The sequence below is a fragment of the Orcinus orca genome, chromosome 8 (assembly GCF_937001465.1).
Source record: "Orcinus orca chromosome 8, mOrcOrc1.1, whole genome shotgun sequence".
Classification (NCBI taxonomy): Eukaryota; Metazoa; Chordata; class Mammalia; order Artiodactyla; family Delphinidae; genus Orcinus; species Orcinus orca.
The window spans coordinates 101,204,230-101,213,776 of record NC_064566.1 but is presented as its reverse complement, the minus strand read 5'-3'; the positions used below and the strand labels follow the sequence as shown (position 1 = coordinate 101,213,776).

The 9,547-nt window shown below is 43.9% G+C and overlaps 1 protein-coding gene and 1 long non-coding RNA gene across 3 annotated transcripts; one reads left to right on the top strand and one right to left on the bottom strand.

Annotated features, from left to right (window-relative positions):
* Positions 1-612: 612 nt before the first annotated feature.
* LOC101282508 (protein PIP-1-like) lies at positions 613-7,317 on the bottom strand. Its single transcript, XM_004280459.2, has 3 exons — positions 7,108-7,317; positions 2,814-2,927; positions 613-2,048 (listed from the first exon to the last, which is right to left on the bottom strand). The coding sequence occupies exons 1-3, from the start codon at positions 7,169-7,171 to the stop codon at positions 1,924-1,926; spliced, it is 303 nt and encodes a 100-aa protein (XP_004280507.1). The 5' UTR covers positions 7,172-7,317; the 3' UTR covers positions 613-1,923.
* Positions 2,147-6,626, top strand: LOC125965197 (uncharacterized). Of its 2 annotated transcripts, none has more exons than XR_007478798.1 (4): positions 2,147-3,488; positions 3,995-4,119; positions 4,629-4,744; positions 6,487-6,626. It is a non-coding gene; the product is annotated as an uncharacterized LOC125965197 (long non-coding RNA). The 2 variants fall into 2 exon arrangements; XR_007478797.1 differs by having other exon boundaries at positions 2,151-3,488; positions 4,629-4,730.
* Positions 7,318-9,547: the final 2,230 nt, after the last annotated feature.

Below are 9,547 nucleotides of genomic sequence, written 5' to 3'. Positions count from 1 at the left end.
CAAGAGAAGAATAGTATTTTATAACATATGAAAACTATATGAAATTCAAATTTTAGTGTCCATGAGCAAAATTTTGTTAGAACACAGCCACGCGCATTTATTCACCTATTTTCTGTGGCTGGTTTTTGCTACAAATGACAGAGTTGAATAGTTACAAGAGACTGTATGGTTCACAAAGCCTAAAATGTTTACTCTCTGGTCCTTACAGAGAATGTTTGTCTATTCTTGCTCCAATAAGTAACTTTTGGATTGGAGAGAGTATTGTGAACTTTGGAGACAGATCGTCTGGGTGGAAATCTACTGCCACAGTTTTGGGAACCTATTATACCTCTCTAGGCTTTAGTTCCCTCATCTATAATATGGGAATAATAATAGTACCTCCCTCACAGAGCTGTGAGAGTTAAAAGATATAATGCATACAAGAGTACTGCTTTTGATACCTGCAACTTACGATTATCATTGTCTTATTATTGGCTGCATCACGGAAAGATACAAATGCTCAGAGCAGACACAATCATAAGGACTGGATACATTTTAGTGACATTCAACATCTTTGCACCTTTGAAATGTACCTTTGGGTGAAATATTTAAACATCAAGCATTGGTGGATGAAAAATGGGTACTTAGTGTGCCAGAATAAGATCACATATGCACTCTGCTTCTTATTCTAACGATAATTCCACCACTCAGAATTATCTTCAGTCTTCTGTCTTTGCAGATGGACTTTCTGTGGTTTTCCATCACATGGATGAAGATGAGCACCCCATAGCAGCTGAGTTTTATAGTACAGTTCTAATCATATTCAAAGAATTCGATTCTAAAATCCAATAACAAATTGCCAGGAAAGAGAATTTTATTGACTCAACTTGGGTCAAGTGTCCACCACTGATCCAGTCAACCCACACCAGAGGAAAGTCTTCTAACGTCCACATGGTTTGCACCCTTGAGGAGATGTGTCTAAATGCACTCTCCCACCCAGCCTGTGGCATGTTTTCTGTGAATGCAAAAACAAGCTATGGTGATCCGGAGACCATTATCAGGTGATAACCAAAAAACGCAGAAGGCTGCAAATAAGAAAAAGAGTTTATTTAGAGTTCTAAGAATTACATTTTGGGAGGCACCGATTCGAATGGCAACTCAAATGTGCTCCAGCGGGAACAGAAAATAGCAGGGGCTTCTAAAGGCAAAAAAAGATATTCCAGAGAAGTAATGAAAGTTATCTTTACAGAACTACGATTGGTGCCGGCAGACTTTCAGTCACTTGCTGGAAGCACATTGGTTGCTAAGCTGTGGTCTCTAAGGAGTAAAGAAGGCAAGTTCCAGGTGGTCTCAGGATGGATGGGTCCAAAGTTTATGTTGGGTTTAGGGATGGACGTGTGTAAGTTCCACTTCCTTAATAGCCTCCCAACTCCATCTTAAATCACTTTGACATAAGTGACTCCATTTTTAAAAAATTTTTTATTTAAGCCACTTAAGAGATTTGTGTTACAACACCTAGCCCACTCAACTAACCCATCATTTATGGACTCCCCTCACACTTCTACTGTTTTCAGCTTTCAAAGACTCTCCCTCCTCCTTCAGTTCCTGCCCCCAGAACATGCAGAATCACAAATGCAGCCTTCCACAGATGCTGCCTTTTTAAGCAGCAATTGATGTGACTGATGATTTAGGGCCTGAAAAGGGAGAAGGTAGCCTTGAACCTAGCTATGCCCATCAATCTTCACCCCAATTTGGTTTCAAAAATTATCCCTGGGGCATCTCGCAATGAAGGAAAGGAAAGGGGGCCTGAAAACAGAACGAGTCTGAGGCTGCTTCTTAAAAGGGACCCATATTCAGATCACAGAATCTTGGAGACTGTGGTGGTTGAAAGGGATCCTAACTTAGCTTCATCCACCACGTCAGGGCAAAAGCTGGGCCCTGTCTTTAGAACTTGTTGCAGAGAGGTGAGTCATGGCAGCATCTAAATTCCACCGTAACACTGAATTTAAAGAGCTTCATAGGAACACATAGGCTGCTACAACCCTGGTATCCATAGGAAATGGTGTCACCTGGAAAGGGACAGAGAAGAGGGCAAGTGAGGTCCCAGAACCCAGGCTGCAGGCCCATGGGCATGGGGCCCAGCATATCCTGGTATGCAGCTCAGTAAATATTCCTGAACGAAATCACAGGATCAATGCATCAACCAACTAATCAAGAATGAGGGGAAAATAGCACATCCCATGGAGGACTCATGCTCCTGGTAGGGTGAATGTCTGCCTCCTGGGAATGAGATGCTGGAGATAGGCCCCCTAATGGGCTCTCCTAAAATAGCTCTGCAAGCTCTGTATATTAGAGCTCAATCCATTCCCTCCACACAAGAGAGGGCAGAGAGGATGAATGGAAATTGCCCTCTCCACCCTGACCATTTCTCCCCCAGTCTATGTCCCTAGTTCCCCAAAACCCCATCACAGTCAGGTCCCACTCAGAGGAATTTCAGCAGCCCAGTTCTAGTTACCCTCAGGAGCTAAACTCCTTACTTTGCTTACAGGTCACCATCCCAATTAATAGTGAGTGGCAGCCCAGTACCACAACGAGATGAAAATGTTTCACTAGGTTAAGAAAAGAAAACCAACCCCTTTTCTATGCAGTTCCTACTCCCAGGGTTCCTGAGGGGTCACTTCCCTGAGTCCTACAGGCACCCAGCCTTGTTCTTGGGGCCCAGGCTCTCATGGTGTCCCATGGAGGGTTCATACTATCCCCCCACCCTGAACACCCACTGCCAGCCCCTAACCTCTGGCAAAGGTCACCCAGGAGACTTCTCAGGCCCCACCTACCTTCGTAGACCTTCCTCAGGAAGCACTGCTGGCTGCCTTGAGTGTGGCAGAAGCTTCCCCTGTTCTCGCAAACCCCGCTGGCATTGACTCGGTGACACTGGAAACATTCTAGAGCTGGAAAGTCAAAGCAGCATAATAAGGCTCTTATGGCCCAGCATCCCGGCTGCTCAGGAGGGAGCACACCTGTGACCCAGGTGCGCCTGGACACTGACCAGCTCCCAGTGCCTGAGGAATGTGCTGAAAGCAGGTCATTTCTCCATGCTTGGCTTGCACCTGGGAGGAGGCGTGCGCGCCTCTAGGCACAAGGTCTGCACCTGAGCACAGAGGGCTCTGCCTGTCCTCCCAGGGATGGGCTGTGCTGCTGGAGGAATGAGGTCAAGCCTTTCACTGCAGCTCCATTGACCCCACTTGCCAACTGATTATCACCCCAACACCAAGGGGCACCATTGAAAATGTTCCATGTGAATGGCATCTGCAGGAGCAGAACAGGTGATGGTTGGAGTTGCAAAGGAGTCGGCACTGCCCACCCCTGCTCCGTCCTGGCTGCAGCTTCACAAAGCCTCCCCTCACCCTCCTTCACACAGAGCCCCACCCTCCACTCTCCCTTTCATCTGAGGAGTCGGGCTCCAAGGAGAACGCCAGGACTCAGCCTAAAAGGAGAGCTGAAGGGGACAGGTAGGGGAGAGAAAGGACGGGTGGGAGGAGGAGGATGGGAAGTAAAAGAGAAGATTGGAAGTAAGAGAGTGAGGCAAGCCAGGGGGAGATTGAGGAGGGGAGGGGAGGAGAGGAGGGGAGGAAGGAAGGGAGGGAGGGAGGGAGCTTCCAGACAAACACTTGCCCTGGAGCCTCCTTCTTGGGATGAGCACCCAGTGGTCCCTGCGCTCCCTGCGTTATTCACCAAACAGTGAGCACTGACATCTGGGAGGCCCTATTCCATGTGTTGGGAATTGAGTGCTGAAGGAGCACTAAAACATGCATTCCACTTATTTAAACAATAAACAAATAAATGGGGAAAATGACTGACAATGAAAAAGAAGAAAGGTTATTTCAGGTCCTGGTGACTTGTGAAGATGTTGAGATGGAGGAAACATGGAGGAGACAGCATGGGGAGACCTTGGGGAGGCAGAAAAGCTTTCTCAAGTGTGATTTAAGCTCAAACCTGAATGATTTTGTTTTTAAAGCTGACTACTTAAACGGCTGGGAGAAGTTGGGAAACTGGTTCCAGGAAGATCCACAGGCAAGTGCACAGAAGGGTTCTGAGACGGAATTAGCTTGGCCAGCTTGAGAAACAAACAGAACAACACAGGTAAAGTGGAAAAGGGTGAGAATATTATAAAATGGGACTGAAGAGGTCGGTAGAGACCAGACCATAAGCACGTATCTGCTTAGACCCGCACTGTTGTACATGGTATCCACAGGACTTACATGGCTGTTGAGCCTGTGAAATATGAGTAGTCCAAACAGATGGGCTGTAGGTCAATTTCAAACACTTAGCACACAAAAAAATTTTAATTGCTCATCAGTAACTTTGATGTTGATTACATGCTGAAGTAATATTTTAGATGTATTGGGTTAAATAAAGTGTACTATTAAAGTTAATTTTACACATTTCTTATTTTTTTAATATGCCTACTAGAAGATTTAAAATAACATCTGTAGCTCAGCTTATATCTTATTTGGACAGGACAGTTTAGGCCATTGTAAGAACTGGGATTTTATTCAAAGTTGGAGGAAGCCATCAGAGGTTTTTCAGTAGAGAATGACATTAACTGATCTATGTTTTGCAGTTTCACTATGTTTTTCTATTCACTGCAGGTGTGCAGACAATAGATTTTAAAGAAAGAGAAAGTAACAGAGGGCTAGGAAAGAGGGTGGAAACTGGAAGGAAGCCACAAGTCAACCGAATCCGTGCAAAATGTGAGAAATTAAAGGTCAAGTATAAATGAAATATTTATGTGGGAAACAGGGGCTGGGAAACCTACAGCAGAACAAATAGAAGGTCATTTCAATGTGCTTGCCACGACCTCATCATTTTTTGTGTAGTTTAAATCTGAAACTATACATTTTTTTATTTACTCACACATTTTTATCTTGCAGTAAAGCTTTTCGCCTGGAATGAACTTTGAAAAGTACACACTCAATAGAAAACTGAGCACTCAATTCCTCTTGCTCTAAACTTAATGATGACTGTATAACTTGAACAGCCTGTCTGTCAATATTTACCATTGCCCCTGGGCCTGTGCTGTCCCTGATCCCATGAAAACCTCCTAAAGATACAAATCTGCTTAAGAATTTCAGTGGCTCTTTTGAAAGTTAGTAGTTATTTGAAGAAGGCTGTGCCCTAGGATGATTTCACTTGTGCAGCTGCAACAGAGGCCTCACGTATCACTGACTGAAGCAGGTGTAATTCCCATTGTCCTCCCTGTAGCCCTCAGCCTTCACCTCCACATGCTTGTGACTGCAACACTTGTGACTCTGACGGGGGGCTGTAGGACACACTCGCTGTGCATACAGGGCAGCTGGAACAGTGGAGAGCAGATGCCTCTGGGAGCGTCCCTCTCCCAAGAACAGATGGGGAATCGGTGGGTGACTACTCCAAGTTTCTCACCCATGAGTTGGATCCTCTACACTGTCCTCCAGAATTTCCAGCAGGATGGATTCCATTTGCCCACCATGGTGTCCAGCTTATTAACTTCATTGCATATTCTGTCTTACTTCCCCACGCCCCTTCTGGTATTTCCTGGGATCACCTTCCAGACAAATGATTTTTACTCCTATCAGCTTCAGAGGGAAGCACAAGCCAGGATGATGGATTTTCATTTAGATCAAATGTGTGTTCTTCTAAATTAATTTTTTATATTTTTTATTCTGAGTCTTCTTGTGCTTTTACAAAACAAACAAAACATTGACTATTAACAGACTGATTCCGTTTGCTGAAGAAGGACATTGGAAACAAATGATGCCTGTTAATGCCAATGATCATTCCAGTTTTCAATCAATCATGGAATCAAATAAAAGCTATGAAAGTATATTCTGTAGAAGGTGAAATACCTGACTTTTTGTGAATGCTATAATAAATATAATTTAAAAGTCCACATAGAACATAAAATCATTACAAATGCTGGTAGAATATAATATTGCAGCAAAAAAAAAAAAAAGTTTTTACTTAATTGAGGCCCAGAGAGCAAAAAATGCCCTGATAGTTGGTTTTGATTCACACATAATTCTGAAGTGTGTCCTAACTGTGTCCAAACCAGATAGTATATGAATATAAATAAATATATATGTAAATACTTTATATATTTTAATGTTATATATTATAATGTTAAAATATATAATATATATAACATATAGAATATGTTATATTATGAATTATATATATGAAAAAATATATTTTATATATTATATATGTATGTGCACATACACACCCACAGATAAAATAACTGAACTGTAAAAGTTTTGTGATGTGGAATAAAAAACAGTCTTTAGCAAAATTTCTCCCTGCTCCTTGTCATCAAGCAGATCTGAAAATGGTTTAGCTCCTAAGGAACAACATTGTGATTCAATCCAAGTGTGCTACAACAGTAATGAACATTTTGTAAAAGGTCCTGCAAATATCAGTTGCATTTTGGTCAGGTAGTAGATTTTGACTCCATTTTTTTATGTTTCACAGCTGGCAGCCTTGAAGTCTCTCCCCTGTGCCCCACATCTGGGCCTCAGGAGCTCCCTCCTTTACCACTGGTGGGAGTTTCAAACCACACAAGCCCCTACCTGAATGCAGGAACCCTTGCCCTGTCTGTCCCCCTCACCACCATAGAAGCCATCTTAAGACACCTGGCAGTAAGCCCTGCTCTCCCGAGAAAGCCTCATTAGGTAAGTAATAAACCTTTTCATACTCTCCTGGTGCATATGTGACATCATCAGTCGTGACATCTGATCCAAGTTTGGGTGAGGGTCCATCCTGTTTCTACAGTGTAACCCCAACAGTCTGAAATCTTAAAGTAGTCAACAAATGGAGTACCCAAGTATTTCAGCTTTCAAAAATGTTTAACCAGTTGAAGTTATGAAAAACAGACTTTCAAGAAAAAGATATTGAAATGTATTCCTACGAAAGCAGAATGCCCCAGATTAAATTGTAAAATGTATATGGTCGTCTTATCTGTTGGACATTCTAATGTCAAGGCAAGCAGACAAAGAGTCAAAGAGAGAGGCAGTGCCTGGAAACATAACCTGCCACTCACCCAGGTTCTCCTCAGTCCCCATTGCCCTCCTACATGCTCCCCAGAGGGCTCACCTTGCAGGAATCTCAGCAGTGAGGACAGGACCACCACCAGCAGCAGCAGGAGGCACTTACCCATCTCTGGATTTGGCCCCAGCACCAAAGATTTACAGAAGGCAGGACGGAACCACAGGCCTTGAGAGCCTCTGAGATACGGCTTTATAATTCCAGGCTGGGAGGAGCAGCCAATGGCAGCCCAGGCAAAGGGCTGTACTTCCACAGACAAAGAGCAAACAGGGTCCCTGAAGGAACTGGGGCCCTGCATTCCTTTCAGCATTATTGGCCCTGCTCACCTCCACTGGCCCTACTGAGGGAGCCAAGTTATGTAAGAAGAGCTGGCTATTTTGTGTCTCCATTTCACAATTGTAAAATGGAAGACTAGAGTCTGACTTACACTGCCTAAGGATTTGGGAATTCAATTGAGTTAGTGATGTTTTATAATCTAAGAGGTTTGCCATATTGAAAGGAACTACTGAGATATGGTGTGAACAAAAATACTCCTATTAAGGATACTCTCTTATTAAAATAAGCCTAGGGAAATAAACACATGCTTAGACTTTGTAAAGTGCAGGCTGGACACAAATAGATTTTGGTGGTAGTGTTACCAACCAAGGTTCCTGGCCTCCTTAATCAAAAGAAATTGATCAGAGGCCAGACAAGAAATTCAGGCAAGGCTTTATTGGGGCCCCTGCTGCAGCAGGGGAAAGTGAGAACTAGCAACAGTTTCCCTTATTCACTAGCTCACTCAGAGGAGGTGAGCTGGTTCCTTACATGGGGTGAGGTAGGGGTGGGTCCAGGGGTCAGGCTGGAGGGGTGGCTTAGGTGGTCTGCCCACCCCTTTGGTGGTGTTGTGTGCAGGGGGCATACGTAGGACCCTGCTTTTGCTCCCGGCTCTTCAGAAGTGGCAGTTGTGCTTTTGGCCTCTTTGTATCTTGTTGTCCATAATCTGCCCCAACTGCACATGCACACAGTTATTTCTAGTCCCTTATAGTTTCTTTGTATTTTGTTGCTGGAGGAGACATTTGTCCAGGTGCAAGCACTGCAGAAAGGGTCCTAGGTCCCAGGTCCCAGCCTGTCTCAGTATTATTGTCTCCTTTCTTGGAAATGAAGCACATCTGCATTTGTTTTTTCACATTTTGGCAAACAGGAGCAAGATGGAGTATTTCTCCATTTCTCCATCTTCAAGATCTATACTACAAGCAACCCAGAGTTCTTGTTGTCAGTGTTTCATCTCACTATTCCTTTTTAAATAAAATTTTCTTTTCTATTCTGGATGCTAGATTAGAGCCAGTGGAGAACTCTCTTTCCAGAATGGTGTCAGGAGGAGATCTGCAGACCCATTCCCACCCCATCCAATGAAACAACTATAACTGGCAAAAGCTATGTTTAAAACAATCATTTTAAATCTCTGGAAAATGTCCTAAGGGCATACAACAAATCAAGAAACTTTTTTTTTCAAGAAAATGTACTAAATCTCAGTAGGAACAGTGAGAATCTGTGGCATCTGAACCATAACTTGCACAGGTCTGCATGAAAGAAATTCCACTCTAGGAAGGTATGGCCAAGAAAATGGGGCATTCTTTACCCCAGCTCCCAGTGGAGGGACATGGCATCTCACTGGGAGGGTCAGACCACTAGCATTCCTCAAGCATCGTAGTTCCAAGTTGCAGAAGCTAAATTCCTGCATGTATGGCCAAGACAAGTGTGTCCCTTCCTCCACCAACCATGCTCCCCACCAGAAAGCAGAGCCTCTAACACAGGTGTGGCAGTCTGATAATATTGGGTCCCAATTGCCCTCAGCTATGGCAGAGGTTCCATTTCAGGAGAGGCAAGACAAGAAGACCAAAGGCTACTCCCCCTGCGCAGTACCTTGCTTGGAAAGCAGGGATGTAGCTCTTGGCTAAGTAGGTCTCTGCCCCTCCACAAACTCTGGGCTTAGAGATTTTGCCAAGAGAGATGGGCAGTCCATAGGAGCTTAAGAATCTGAAGTTCTCCCCAGAAAAACAAACTTTATTCTAAACAGAGTGTGCGGACATTCAAGAATAAGGGCATCCTCAAAAACAATGGAGATTTTGGTGGTAAGCAATTAAAGAAGAGACTCTTATCTCCCTGCAAGCAACACATTAAACTGTAGGTTAGCTAGTTTACCAGAGAGAACCAGAGAAAGAAACAGCTAAGAAAAATCCTACTGGGAGCAGAACAAATATGAAAGACTGGCCTGAAAAGTGATCTTTATAAAAGGGATCTGAAATTAATTGGATCAGACAATGAAGCTTTTCATGTCCTAAGTCATTGTTAATAGAGCCATCAGCCAGTTAGTCATGGAGCCCACAGCTTGGTGTGACACAAGTAGAGGCAGACAATTTCACAGAGAATCAGGGAAAGAGATGGTCCCAAAGAGCCCTGGTAGGCCACTCTCATCCCAGGATGACTGTGACCATGCACCAGCCTGTGC